Below are 15,849 nucleotides of genomic sequence, written 5' to 3'. Positions count from 1 at the left end.
CAGAGTAAATGAAGTTTGAGAGTTGAATTGTCCATTTTGACATCTGGTATAGACGTAACGCATAATGTTTCAAAGGATCCTGATCCGCTCTAAATCTAGCTACTTCCACTCACCTCCTTACACTTTACAAGATAAAGTAATTCATAACTTTCTTCTGTTATTTTGTATAACACCCAATAATATTTTCCTATTCTATTTCTATTCTCCTATCCCCAAATGGCAGCAAATTCCTCCTTGCAATAAATGTTGTCTTATTTTTTAAAAAAGTCTTTATTACTTATTTGAATTTTCTACAAACCTATACTTACTATAATTCCCAACATATTCACCAAATTGAATGAATGTTATTGAATGAATGCTCTAAATGAATGTTAACTTTTTAAAAAAATAGCATTAAAGATATTTTTAAAAATGAATCTTTTCATATAAAGCTTCACAAATCATAACCTCTCACATAATACCTCATTATACCAAAGAGTTTAAAAAAATCTAGCTTAGACTATCATAATGAGAAGGCAAGGTCACAGACTGAATCACCGACTTGTCATGTAGCTTTGAAGTGGGCAATGTTCAGACTCTTTCTAATTCCAGTAATTGTCTTACAAGTTCATGCTAAGGTCAGAATTAACAAATACTCACCCAGCATCTTCAAAACACCTAACAGATTGTGAATTGTTATTAAAGATTCAAAGGGCTAGGAGGCATACTCTAAAATTTCATAATCAAATCAGTCAGGCACTTGTTTTTCAATCAGAAACCACTTACTAAGTGAATACAATGAGCTGGAGAGACCCTGCAAGCAGATGACCTCTTTGCAGTAGAGACCTGCAAATGTCTTCTCCGTCTGAGGGTGTCTATGTTTCTGCTGCCACACTCACCGGGGTCTGTGTCTCTGCGTCTCAAGTTCAACATCCCAAGGGGGTTCGAACTGGTCTGACGAGTCACTGTTTCCCTCAGAGCAGAGCTTTCATACCATACCACTTTACCCCATTCATTCTTCAAACCATTCATCACTCATTCTTCACGCTAGCTGCCCTTCACTTGGGCTCCCAACACTGGTGTGACTAGGATGACGGGGTCAGAATATGGCCACTTCAGTGGAACCATCTGTGGCACTTTTGGTCACCAGTGGCCATGGCTGTGACAGACATTCTCAGAGGTAAAAGACCCACTGTTCTTACACACACACCCCATATATATATACATATATATATATATATATTTTTTTTTACACTGTAATTAATTCATGAGTATTCATCTGTGGCACTTTTGGTCACCAGTGGCCATGGCTGTGACAGACATTCTCAGAGGTAAAAGACCCACTGTTCTTACACACACACCCCATATATATATACATATATATATATATATATTTTTTACACTGTAATTAATTCATGAGTATTCAGCTGTAAAATATTAGTTTATTGAATCATAATAAGTATGGTTTAAGTGTATTTTCTGTAGGATCCTCATTTGTATTTTCCTTTTAGAACTGTAGAGTTTTTAAAGAACCAGGGATGGTTCCAGTTTCTTCTTTGGACAGAGGGGGGGAGGGGGAGGAGAGAGAGATAGAGAGAGAAGGGAGAGAGAATAGGAAATACTTCAAATGTTAGAGAAACTTGTGGCAAGGTTGTTCAGCAGCTATCAAAGTAGAATCCAGGATTCCAGGCAGTGGGGTCTTCTATTCAACACACTTCACACCATAACCTCATTTTTACATTTTGTCTCGTTTTCTAAAATCAAAACAGTAAAATGAAAGGAGAAAAAGAACCCAATAACATGAGTTCTCAAATTCTCTAACTATTCCTCACTTAGAGTTAAGCTCAGTTAAGAGTCCAGGATGGTACACCTCTGATTTGACTCATTTCTATCCCTGCTGGAATCACCCTTTTCTCTGATCTCTGTCTACACTGCTGCAGGTCCTGGTCAACAACATTGCTGGTGTGTGCCACCAGACACAGTGTTCAGCCAGCCTGCCTCAGTCATAAGGGAACACAGCAGAATGTCTTCCTAGAGGCAAGTGCGTTGTTATATCATCTTTAGTCAAAGGGTAAAGATACTAAAGATATTTTGCTTTCTGTTGTGTTTCTTGCCAATTCACTACGACTAAACTGAAAAGGGTTATAAATTCACCTAGTGCCAAACTGAATAACTAGGTGTAGTAATTTTTCTTGTTGAATTAAAAATGTAACCCTAACAGGCACATATGTAGCTTCTATGCCTGATTATTACCCTCCCCTCATGTATCTTCCTTTTCCTTACACAGTGGCTGAAACCATATTTCCTCTGGAAAAAGACAATGGAATTTCACCCCTTTCCCAATTCAGGTACTAACCAAACTTATTTTTCATTTTTATTTTTTTTCTCGGCTACTTGAGTCATGCCTATGCCAAATTCCTATGAAAAGGGGAAGCAAGTACATTATTTTTCATGCATAACAAATAATTCCATTAAAACTAATCATATATGGCCTCAAAACTGAACCACTTTTTAGCAGAATGATAGCCTGGGCCAAAGCCCATCGCAAAGAAGAATGTGAAAAAAGTGAGAAGCACATAATGCAAGAAAACTCACACTGATGTTGGACTAACCAATGATTTCATCTTATGGTGCTAATTTTTCTCCATTCTAATCTTTAAAGAGACTCTTCTGTCTGGAAAGATGAATGGAGCTGAAAAGATGGCAGCGCAAGCTGACAGGATATAGCATCTTCTGATTTAAACAAAGGTGCCTTTGGGAAACTACCAAAGGTTACAAAAGTGAGTAGTTATACAGAAAAATTAAAGAAATTAAAAGGAATCATATTACCCTAGTCAGGGAGTAGATTTTAAAATACGTGTGTGTTTAAAATCTAATTCACTCTGTACAATTTCAGTGGCTGAAGTCTTAGTGCATTAATCAAAATGGGTAGGTGTGGGCTCTGCTTATCCTAAACTCAGACATGCTAAAGGAAAGAAAGATTAATCTGATAAAGGTATCACTATTTCTAATCGGACTGACGGGCAAGTGTAGTGTGGGTGTACGAGGCAATGTCGGGTGAATTATAGCAAAGTGATGAACTACCTTGAAGATGAAGCAATCAAATAGATAACTCTAAGAATTACCACGGCATCTTTATTAAACACTTTGGTGCAAGTGTTCCTGTCTCGGCCTTCTTTACAAAAAGCAGAAGCACTGTGTTGTATTTGGTGAAATTAAATCTTAAGAGGAGAGCATCAGCTAAAGCTGCTACCCTTCATTTACCAAAATTAAATGCTAGATATTAATTTCCTTTCTAAGAGGAGGAGATGACATTTTGATAATACTTTCAATTCACAAAATAGTTAAACATCCAAGAGAAGAGTGAGCAAACAGTTTTTTAAAATGTCTCTCACATATTTGTATCTGTGCATTGTGCACTCTTTTTAATTAAAAGTAACGTGAAACATTTGTTACTCATCCTTGTCTTTCTTATAAATAATTTAGCAAGTCATTATTTTGTCTTCAGAAAAAAAGATAATTGTCTCTGAATTATTATGATTGAATCGAATAAAGTCAAGATGTTTTTAGAAAAAAAGATAATTGTCTCTGAATTATTATGATTGAATTGAATAAAGTCAAGGTGTTTTTGTAATTGGTAGAGAAGTGCAAGTAGTTCCTATTGTTTAACAATTTGCTTTTGTCTGGTTAGATAAAAATTTCAAAAAGTGAGACCATAAAGAAATATCCCCCCAAAATGTACCCCTAATCTCACTATCGAGAGATAACTACCAGTAACATTTTTGCCTTATATGAATGTATACATACATATGTAATACATAAATAAGCACATACAAGTGTTTTTTTATACATACATACACATTATGTATATGTGTGTGTACACACACACATACACACATGCACATATATACATGTTTTTTAATGGAATCAGACTACATAGTTTCCTTTGAATCCAGCTTTCTTTTCTTAGAAATGTATTGGAGACATTTTTTCAAATTAATAGGTAAAGATCTATGTTAACATTTTTAATGTTTTCATAGTATTGCATTTCACGTGTCTTAGCATTTATTTAACTTAACATATACTAATGAGTATTCAAATTGTTTTCAACCTTTGGCCATTATGAACAGGATGTATCTTTGAATTAAAATCTGAAATCATACACAAATATGAAAAATTTTATTTAGACTACTTCATGCTGTGAGTCACAAATACTAGATAAATGCTCCAATGGGTAATGGTACTTATTTTATAAACCTTTGAAACTGTAATTCCACTCAGCATTATATGTATGTTTCTCCATTAACTCAGAGTATTTCGTATTTCCCCTCATATATTCCTTTGGAGGAGTTAAAAGGTGGTCATTTCTATCTACATTTAACATACTGACTTCCAGTTGGAGCATCCAAAGTTATAAATGTGGGAGAGGCAATACTAACTAAACTAAGGAACATAGTTGCTTGCATCTACTTTGTGTTCCTTCCAATGGACCAGAGCTTTCCCCTGGTTCTTGGTGTGGGAGGAACCCTGGGGAATTAACTAGCCTGATTTCTCATTCCTGCCTCTTTTCCTTCAATTGTACTGATCTTTTCTGTCTTCATTCAATATCTCCTTTAAATTTGGCTGATATCAGAATACCTCCTAATAGACTCCCTTTGATTGTAATCACTTCTCTACTCTAAAACACCTTAGCAATTAAATACAGCATTCATTGAGAGTTTATTTTGTGATCTTGAATTTTATGTGGGTATCTCTGTTCTTCTCTAGTCTGTAAACTTTGGTCATCAGAGACCCAAGATGCTATTTATTTGGAATCCACTAAAGGCACCTTGCACTTTAAGTAACACACATATTGAATATAGTATTTTAAACGATACTGTATCTATACAGTAATGAGAAATATTTTAGCTTTTGGACACCATCAATACTTTCTCATTATATTATGTAAAACTATTTATTTACTGTATTAATTAATTTAAAGAGAAAGGGTACTTCAGGTAGTTTTCAGTTCGACTTTGAGTTCATTTTGGAGAAGAGATTTGAAATACAAAATCCATGATTTTTGAATGTTGAAAACCATTAGACTAGAATGAAAGAAATATATGGAGTTGTATTACATATAAATATTATTATAGCATTTTTTTAAATGCTTGATAGTTAAATCAATCTCATTTGATTTTTTATGTTATTTACTATAGCATTTTTTGAAGTACCTTTTAGCAAAAATGCATACCTTTATACAATTTGTCCAGCTTTTGAATACAGTTTTCCATACTTTGAGAAGAGATCAAATGATGGCAATACAGTTTGGAAATCCTAGGAGGAAAAAGATCAACAATTACCAAAGAGGTCATGCTGATTTCTTATGTTATTTTTGTTATAATTTAAATTATATTAAATTGCTAGATGGATATCATTTAACTGCACTTGAAATTTCCCATCATGCCCTCAAATAAAACAAAATTAGCAGGTAAGCTTTATCAGTTGAAAGCCAGATATAGGGACACTTTCTTAAACACATAGTTTTTATGAGCTGTGGATGGCCGCCTGGAGAAGCTCTAAGCAACACAATGACATAGCCACCTGTCTTCACAGAGCTCACAATCTACATGTTTCTCCTTGATCTTGGTGATGGTGCACTTGGCTCCTTTTCTGACATGATTTTTCTTCTACATTTCCCCTCATTGAATCGTCTCTAGCAACACCTCTGCTTACTGAACACTCTGCCTCTCAGTCTTTATACTTAGAGATGCCTCCATCTAGCCAGCTTTGTCTCCAGTTATTCCCATGGTTCATTCCTTCCCTTCATCACATCCCTGTTCAGAGAGACCTCCCTCACTACCTGCACATAAAATAGTACCCCTGAAACTTTCTATTATTTTAAATGGCTCTATTTTCTTCATAGCAATTACCATTCTTTGATACTATATATTTATTTTGTGTCCCACATGAGATGGTAAGCTTCATACAGGTAGGTACCTTGTTTTGTGCAAAATAATATTTGTTGACTAAATGAATGAAAAAGGAAAGGTGTTATACCCAAATAATTATAATAGAAGGCCACCTGTGGTAAGTATCACAGGAGTGATTCAAGCAAATGCTGAAGAAGTTCAGAAGGAAGAGAGGACAAATCATTTATTGTTGGGTAACCAAAGAGGCAGCATTTGATTGAGGATAGAAACGAATGCTTTTCATGCATGTGAAACAGGCAAAGTCATTAAAGAGGTAAAGTACTAAATCGACAGTGGATACTATAAATAAATGGCCAGACTATATAAAGGTATATGTTTCTCCTTTGTAAAGCTGGCTTATCCTCAATGGAAATGATTTTGGACAATTTTATTTTTCTTAAGAAAACCTTGGAAGAAAGGACCTCTGCCCAGGGTCAACCTCTTTAGAGGGTTCCTACCTTACAAACACACAGAAAATAAATGTATTAAAGAACATGCAAGAACCTCTGTCACTAGGGATCTGGCTCTCCACTCCCGTACAACAGAGCCCCAACCCTAAATATCTGCTTTTATGAATAAGCCCAGGGCTTAATAATAAGCCTATTCAGGCCCCAGGGAAAAGCCCCACATTTGTTGCTTTGTGTTTATGAAACAAAAGTGACAAAGCTTAAGTGACATGAAGGACAAGAGGTTGTAACAGACATTGCTTTCGAATACACAAAGAATTTGTGTGACAAAAATGCGTAGTTAAAAGACAAATTAATTAATTCAAATAAAATCCTTCCATTTGGATAGCATGAATGCAACAGAACTTTATATAATGAAGTATTATTTTCTTGTGGTGCTGAAATCCATATTCTGGCTTTCTTTTTATTTGAAATTGTGATTCTAGGGGTACTCAGGAATCAACATAGTGTTTGCAAGAGTGGCGCATGACATTATCGGCAATATTTTGCAATAGTAAGTAATTCATATTACTCTTAAACTTGAATGTATGAAGTTAGGCATATGTGAGAAGCATGATAGTGATTTTTTAATGTCGGCACTTGATGAACCCTGAAGACTAGAACTATGGATGGTTTAAGTTTTATAAATATATATGTATAACAATAATCTAGGTTTCAAAAACGTAAATGAGGGGCTTCCCTGGTGGCGCAGTGGTTGAGAGTCTGCCTGCCGATGCAGGGGACACGGGTTCGTGCCCCGGTCTGGGAAGATCCCACGTGCCGCGGAGCGGCTGGGCCCGTGAGCCATGGCCGCTGAGCCTGCGCATCCGGAGCCTGTGCTCCGCAACGGGAGAGGCCACAACAGTGAGAGGCCCGCGTACCACAAAAAAAAAAAAAAAAAAAAGTAAATGAAAAGGTTTGTTTTGTGCAAATGATCTTAAACTTTTGATATTTTTGACTACATTTAAAAAAAATTTTACTATAATAAATCATTTTGGATATTTAAAAATTTTATTTCTAATTTCTTCGTCTTTTAAAAAAAATGAAGTATAGTTGATTTGCAATATTATATTACTTTCAGGTGTACAGCATAGTGATTCAGTATATTTTTACAGACTATACTCCATTAAAAATTATTATAAGATAATGGCTATAATTCCCTGTGCTATACAATATATCCTTGTTGTTTATCTATTTTATACATAGTGGTTAGTAACTCTTAGTCCCATACCCCTAATTTGCCCCTCCCTTCTTCCCTCTCCCCTTTGGTAACCAGTAGTTTATTTTCTATATCTGTAAGTCTGTTTCTGTTTTGCATATACATTTGTTTGTATTATTTTCAGATTCTGCATATAAATGATACAATGTAGCATTTGTCTTTCTCTGTCTGATACACTTTAGAAATTCAGCTCTACATGAAATGAGGAACATTAGAGAAGAAATAAATGAAGGTAAAGATCTTAATTGATCTTACAGATAACTGTCTTGTTCAATATAATAATAACAACAATATAATCAGTGATTATAGCTTATGGATAAGGTAAATAAATGACAGCAATATTATAAGGGATTGAAGGGAGGAGTTGGGAATAATCTGTTATAAGGTAGTTGAACTACCCATGAAACAATATAGTGTTATTTGAAAGTGGACTTGGATTAGTCAAAAAACACAAACAGATGAAAAGTAAAGGCATGAAAAAAAAAAAGTAAAGGCATGGAAAAAGATATACTATCTAACATTAAGCAAAAGAAAGTTGGAGTAGCTACATTAATTTCAGATAAAACAGACTTCAGAGTAAGGAAAATAATCTGGAATAAAGATGGGCATTACATGATAAAGGGGTCAATTCTCAAAGAAAACATAACTGTCCTTAATGTGTATGTACCTAACAACAGAGCACCAAAACACATGAAGTAAAAACTAATAGAACTGCAAGGAGAGGTAGACAAATTCACTATTGTAATTGGAGGCTTCAATACCCCTTTGTAAGTAACTGATAGATCTGGCAGGCAGAATGTCAGTAAGGATACAATTGAACTGAACAGCACTATCACTCAACTGGATCTAATTGACATTTATAGACTACCTCATCCAACAATAACCACACACTCTTCTCAAGCTCACATGGAATATTCACCAAGACAGACCACATTCTGAGCCATGAAGTATACCTTAACAACTTCAAAAGAGTAGACATCATACAAAGTATGTGTTTAGACCACAATGGAATTAAACTAAAAAGTAATAACAAAAAAATAGTTTAAAATTCCTGAAATATTTGGAGATTAAATGATACCCTACTAAATAATACATAGTCAAAGAAGAAGCATCCAGAAAAAAAAATTTGAAGTAAATGAAAACTAAAACACAACTTGGCAAAATTTGTGGGATGCAGCAAAAGCAGTGCCTACAGGGAAATTTATAGCATTGAATGCATATAGTAGAAAAGAAGAAAGATCTACAATCACTAATCTAAGCTTCCACTTTAGGTAACTAGAAAAAGAGCAGAGTAAATCCAAAATATGCCAAAGAAAATAAAATCAGAGTAGAAATTGAAAACAGGAAATCAATAGAAAAAAAAAATCAACAAAACCAAAAGCCGTTTCTTTGAAAAGATCAATAAAATTGATAAACATCTAACCAGACTAAGAAAAAAGAAAGAAGATACACATTACAAATATCAGAAATGAAAGATGGACCATCACTACTGACCCCATGGACATTAAAAGGATAATAAAGGAATTTTTTGAACAACTGTTGATAAATTTGATAACTTAGGTGAAATGGACTAATTTCTTGGAAGTCACAATCTATCAAAACTCAAACAAGGAGAAATAATCTAAATACACCTATAACTATTTTAAAAGTTGAATAAATAATTAGCAACCTTCCAAAACAGGCCCAGATGACTTCACTGGTGAATTATACCAAAAAAGGAAGAAATGATACCAATTCTGTATAATTTATTCCAGAAAACAGATGTACAGGAAGCACTTCCTGACTCATTTTGTTTCATCGTCTATAAAATGGAGAAACCTTACAGGGTTGGTGTGAGGATTAAACAGGATAAAACATCTTAGCACTAGCTTTTTCCTCCATCTTTCCTTCAAGGGTAAAAATCTATTCATAGTCTATCCAACATGTGCTTTTAAAAGTTAAATTAAATTCCATTGACACATATGAGAGACTGATTATGGTGCAATAATGTAGTGAAACAGGACTGAAAGGATCTTGATTGTATCCTCCATCAGTAAAAATATTTTAAGCATCCTCAATATATTTTTGGTTATCTGCTTGAAATTCTATATGTATAACACTGTGATAGTAAAATATAATGTTCAATGATATACAAATGAGGTAAAAATAAATAGAAATTATATTTTCTTCCCTCATTCCTTTGGATCTTCTTGTGTACTTAGTTTTGGGCTCCTCTAATATAATGAATGAAGCAACAATTAATTCTGTGTTATACTTTAACCTGTGCATTCCACTAACATTTGAGCATCTATAGCGTGTCAGCACTATGCTAGATAGCTTCCAACTATCTAGGTAACCAAAACTTAGCTGTGTCTTCCCAGGATCCCTCACAGGCTAGTGGAAGAGTCAGAAAATAGGCATTTATAGTGGTGTAGATAAGCAAGGATTGACCCTTCAAGTACCTATACTCTACATCCCCTGATAGAAAATCTTTCACAAATCCTTTATCACTCTTATTTTATTTAAAAGCCTACTTTCTTACTTGGCCCTAGCCAAGCAATAACTGTTACCTCTGGTATAGGAAGAGGTGAACACACCATTAAGACAGCTTTGGTTTTGGAAAAAATCTGGTGCTGGTTCTCATTTGTTTATAATCTTCCTTGGCCAACATGTTATAGGAAAAAACAGGCCATCATGTTATGGGAAGCTATTTATGAGCTCAAGAAAACCACCTGCACGACACTTGTACGTTGTCACTTTTGAAATGGGGGGGGTGGGGGACAGCTTTCCTGAAAAATAACCTCATCAAGACAAAACACTGGGGATGTAATTCTAAATGCTGCCATAGCCCTTGCGTGCCAGAGCAGACAGCTTTTGCTATTAGCTTTTGACCAGCCAAACACAAATAATCCACTGCCAAAATGAGCTCCTTGGGACAATTTAGGACTCTTTGGAAGTGAATGGCTCTTTGAGCTGGAATGCAGCCCAGGTCCATTTTCAAACCCAAGTCAAAATGACAAAGAGCAAATTTCCTGGGCCACTCACCCCCTCAGTGTAGGATTACTTTAGGTTGGCAGCTGCACTGTTTATCTAGTTATTTAAGGCTTTTCATCAGATACTCATGACCAGCTTCAATGTTGGTAAGCAGGATGGAGCTGATACACTATAGTGGACAAATCCTCCAAGATTAGAAGGACAAGATGGAAATGAAAGGTTATGCACATATTGTTCAGCTTAAGATATTTTTTATATATTCGACTCTAAGCTGATTAAATACAGGAAAATATTTCCTGAATGAGACCATAGTTAAGTCTGGCTAGGGCTTGGGATTTTCCATAATCTATAAATAACAGTTCATAGGCAGTTTTAAAAGATCACCTGGCATTATTCCTGCATGATCCAACTTTGCTTTCATTGCATGTAGAAAATTCTGTGATGGCAAGATCATCTCCACTGTTTCGACAAAAGAACATACATGCAATGGCTAAGAGCTGTAGGAGTTTTTCTCTTCTTTCTGTTCACTATGAGTTTTCAGGAAAACATTCTAAAGCATTCTCTATTATTTGTGTTCTTCTCAATTCCCTAGACTTAGGATTTACTATGTATTCTTTCAATTAAACTATTTGTATATGTTTCAGAAGAAACAACTTTTAGCTGACATTGAGTTGACAATGCAGAGTCAGTCTGAACCTAGAAAGGAAACCAAGTTCATTTGTATATTAAATTATGTCAGAGTCTCACTGAGGGTATTTGCAAGGGTGGTTTGAAAACTTTATGACTTCTATTCTGAGGCAGGATTGCTTTGGAGCCAAGCTGACTGGGTGCTTGTTTCCTCATTTGAAAGACAGAGATGAGAGAGACCTTCAAGATGGCGGAGGAGTAAGAAGTAGAGATCACCTTACTCCACACAAATACATCAAAAATACATCTACACATGGAACAACTCCTACAGAACACCTACTGAATGCCGGCAGAAGACCTCAGACTTCCCAAAAGGCAAGAAAATCTCCACGTACCTGGGTAGGGCAAAAGAAAAAAGAAAAAACAGAGACAAAAGAATAGGGACAGGATCTGCACCTCTGGGAGGGAGCCGTGAAGGAGGCAAAGTTTTCACCCACTAGGAAGCCCCTTCACTGGTGGAGATAGGGGGTGGGTGCGGGGGAAGCTTCGGAGACATGGAGGAGAGCACAGCAACAGGGGTGCAGAGGGCAAAGCGGAGAGATTCCCGCACAGACGATCGGTGCCGACCAGCACTCACCAGCCTGAGAGGCTTGTCTGCTCACCTGCCGGGGCGGACCGGGGCTGGGAGCTGAGGCTTGGGCTTTGGAGGTCAGATCCCAGGGAGAGGACAGGGGTTGGCGGCGCGAACACAGCCTGAAGGGGGCTAGTGCACCACAGCTAGCCGGGAGGGAGTCCAGGAAAGAGTCTGGACCTGCCAAAGAGGCAAGAGACCATTGTTTCTGGGGCGCGAGACCATTGTTTCTGGGGTGCGACCATTGTTTCTGAACAGCACTACCTAAATGAGTTCCAGAGACGGGCGTGAGCCATGGCTCTCAGCGCGGACACCAAAGATGGGCATGAAGTGCTAAGGCTGCTGCTGCAGCCACCAAGAAGCCTGTGTGCAAGTACAGGTCACTATCCACACCTCCCCTCCTGGGAGGCTGTGCAGCCTGCCACTGCCAGGGTCCCGTGATCCAGGGACAACTCCCCTCAGAGAACACATGGCGGCCTCAGGCTGTTGCAACGTCATGCTGGTCTCTGGCACTACAGGCTCGCCCTGCATTCCGTACCCTTCCCTCCCCCTGGCCTGAGTGAGCCAGAACCCCCCAATCAGCTGCTACTTTAACCCTGTCCTGTCTGAGAGAAGAACAGACGCCCTCAGAAGACCTACATGCAGAGGCGGGGCCAAATCCAAAGCTGAACCCCAGGAGCTATGTGAACAAAGAAGAGAAAGGGAAATCTCTCCCAGCAGCCTCAGTTGAAATGGGGGGGGTGGGGGACAGCTTTCCTGAAAAATAACCTCATCAAGACAAAACACTGGGGATGTAATTCTAAATGCTGCCATAGCCCTTGCGTGCCAGAGCAGACAGCTTTTGCTATTAGCTTTTGACCAGCCAAACACAAATAATCCACTGCCAAAATGAGCTCCTTGGGACAATTTAGGACTCTTTGGAAGTGAATGGCTCTTTGAGCTGGAATGCAGCCCAGGTCCATTTTCAAACCCAAGTCAAAATGACAAAGAGCAAATTTCCTGGGCCACTCACCCCCTCAGTGTAGGATTACTTTAGGTTGGCAGCTGCACTGTTTATCTAGTTATTTAAGGCTTTTCATCAGATACTCATGACCAGCTTCAATGTTGGTAAGCAGGATGGAGCTGATACACTATAGTGGACAAATCCTCCAAGATTAGAAGGACAAGATGGAAATGAAAGGTTATGCACATATTGTTCAGCTTAAGATATTTTTTATATATTCGACTCTAAGCTGATTAAATACAGGAAAATATTTCCTGAATGAGACCATAGTTAAGTCTGGCTAGGGCTTGGGATTTTCCATAATCTATAAATAACAGTTCATAGGCAGTTTTAAAAGATCACCTGGCATTATTCCTGCATGATCCAACTTTGCTTTCATTGCATGTAGAAAATTCTGTGATGGCAAGATCATCTCCACTGTTTCGACAAAAGAACATACATGCAATGGCTAAGAGCTGTAGGAGTTTTTCTCTTCTTTCTGTTCACTATGAGTTTTCAGGAAAACATTCTAAAGCATTCTCTATTATTTGTGTTCTTCTCAATTCCCTAGACTTAGGATTTACTATGTATTCTTTCAATTAAACTATTTGTATATGTTTCAGAAGAAACAACTTTTAGCTGACATTGAGTTGACAATGCAGAGTCAGTCTGAACCTAGAAAGGAAACCAAGTTCATTTGTATATTAAATTATGTCAGAGTCTCACTGAGGGTATTTGCAAGGGTGGTTTGAAAACTTTATGACTTCTATTCTGAGGCAGGATTGCTTTGGAGCCAAGCTGACTGGGTGCTTGTTTCCTCATTTGAAAGACAGAGATGAGAGAGACCTTCAAGATGGCGGAGGAGTAAGAAGTAGAGATCACCTTACTCCACACAAATACATCAAAAATACATCTACACATGGAACAACTCCTACAGAACACCTACTGAATGCCGGCAGAAGACCTCAGACTTCCCAAAAGGCAAGAAAATCTCCACGTACCTGGGTAGGGCAAAAGAAAAAAGAAAAAACAGAGACAAAAGAATAGGGACAGGATCTGCACCTCTGGGAGGGAGCCGTGAAGGAGGCAAAGTTTTCACCCACTAGGAAGCCCCTTCACTGGTGGAGATAGGGGGTGGGTGCGGGGGAAGCTTCGGAGACATGGAGGAGAGCACAGCAACAGGGGTGCAGAGGGCAAAGCGGAGAGATTCCCGCACAGACGATCGGTGCCGACCAGCACTCACCAGCCTGAGAGGCTTGTCTGCTCACCTGCCGGGGCGGACCGGGGCTGGGAGCTGAGGCTTGGGCTTTGGAGGTCAGATCCCAGGGAGAGGACAGGGGTTGGCGGCGCGAACACAGCCTGAAGGGGGCTAGTGCACCACAGCTAGCCGGGAGGGAGTCCAGGAAAGAGTCTGGACCTGCCAAAGAGGCAAGAGACCATTGTTTCTGGGGCGCGAGACCATTGTTTCTGGGGTGCGACCATTGTTTCTGAACAGCACTACCTAAATGAGTTCCAGAGACGGGCGTGAGCCATGGCTCTCAGCGCGGACACCAAAGATGGGCATGAAGTGCTAAGGCTGCTGCTGCAGCCACCAAGAAGCCTGTGTGCAAGTACAGGTCACTATCCACACCTCCCCTCCTGGGAGGCTGTGCAGCCTGCCACTGCCAGGGTCCCGTGATCCAGGGACAACTCCCCTCAGAGAACACATGGCGGCCTCAGGCTGTTGCAACGTCATGCTGGTCTCTGGCACTACAGGCTCGCCCTGCATTCCGTACCCTTCCCTCCCCCTGGCCTGAGTGAGCCAGAACCCCCCAATCAGCTGCTACTTTAACCCTGTCCTGTCTGAGAGAAGAACAGACGCCCTCAGAAGACCTACATGCAGAGGCGGGGCCAAATCCAAAGCTGAACCCCAGGAGCTATGTGAACAAAGAAGAGAAAGGGAAATCTCTCCCAGCAGCCTCAGGAGCAGCGGATTAAATCCCCACAATCAATTGATGTACCTGCATCTGTGGAATACCTGAATAGACAACGAATCATCAAAACGGAGGGGGTGGACTTTGGGAGCAACTGTAGCCTTGGGGTTTGCTGTCTGCAACTGACTAGTTTCTGATTTTTATGTTTATCTTAGTATAGTTTTTAGCGCTTGTTATCATTGGTGGATTTCTTTATTGTTTTGGTTGCTCTCTTCTCTTTTTTTTATTACTTTTTAAATTTTTTTATTTTAATAATTAAGAACATTTTTTGCTTTAATGACTTTATTTATTTTATTATTATTTTTTCTTTCTTTCTTTCTTTTCTCCCTTTTCTTCTGAACCATGTGGCTGACAGGGTCTTGGTGCTCCAGCTGGGTGTCAGGCCTGAGCCTCTGAGGTGGGAGAGCAGAGTTCAGGACATTGGACCACCAGAGACCTCCCAGCCTCATGTAATATCAATCAGTGAGAGCCCTACCAGAGATGTCCATCTCAATGCTAAGACCCAGCTCCACTCAATGACCAGCAAGCTCCAGGGCTAGACACCTCATGCCAAACAACTAGCATGATAGGAACACAACCCTACCCATTAGCAGAGAGGCTGCTTAAAATCATAGTAAATTCACAGACACCCAAAAACACACCACAGGACGCAGTCCTGCCCACCAGAAAGACAAGATCCAGCTTCATCCACCAGAACACAGGCACCAGTCCCCTCTACCAGAAAGCCTACAAAACCCACTGAGCCAACCTTAGCCATTGGGGGCAGACACCAAAAACAATGGGAACTATGAACCTGCAGCCTGCGAAAATGAGACCCCAAACACAGTAAGTACAGCAAAATGAGAAAAAAGAGAAATACACAGCAGATGAAGGAACAAAGTAACAACCCACCAGACCAAAGAAATGAAGAGGAAATAGGCAGTCTACCTGAAAAAGAATTCAGAGTAATGATAGTAAACATGATCCAAAATCTTGGAAATAGAATGGAGAACATACAAGAAACGTTTAACAAGGACCTAAAAGAACTAAAGAGCAAACAAACAATGATGAACAACACAATAAATGAAA

General features: G+C 38.7%; 1 protein-coding gene across 2 annotated transcripts in view; it reads right to left on the bottom strand.

Annotated features, from left to right (window-relative positions):
* Positions 1-1,585: 1,585 nt before the first annotated feature.
* SPATA17 (spermatogenesis associated 17) overlaps positions 1,586-15,849 on the bottom strand; it is a 195,377-nt gene continuing 181,113 nt past the window's right edge. For both annotated transcript variants that reach the window (XM_007126127.4, XM_028488339.2), the window contains 2 exons: positions 5,213-5,295; positions 1,586-1,733 (listed from right to left, as the gene is read on the bottom strand). In XM_007126127.4, the coding sequence (XP_007126189.1) occupies positions 5,215-5,295 (81 nt within the window). In that variant the 3' untranslated portion in view covers positions 1,586-1,733; positions 5,213-5,214. The remainder of the gene's footprint in view (positions 1,734-5,212; positions 5,296-15,849) is intronic.

Source organism: Physeter macrocephalus, chromosome 4 (assembly GCF_002837175.3).
Source record: "Physeter macrocephalus isolate SW-GA chromosome 4, ASM283717v5, whole genome shotgun sequence".
In the NCBI taxonomy this organism is placed as follows: domain Eukaryota; kingdom Metazoa; phylum Chordata; class Mammalia; order Artiodactyla; family Physeteridae; genus Physeter; species Physeter macrocephalus.
Note: the sequence above shows the minus strand (reverse complement) of the source record. Positions and strands in the feature narration are given on the sequence as shown.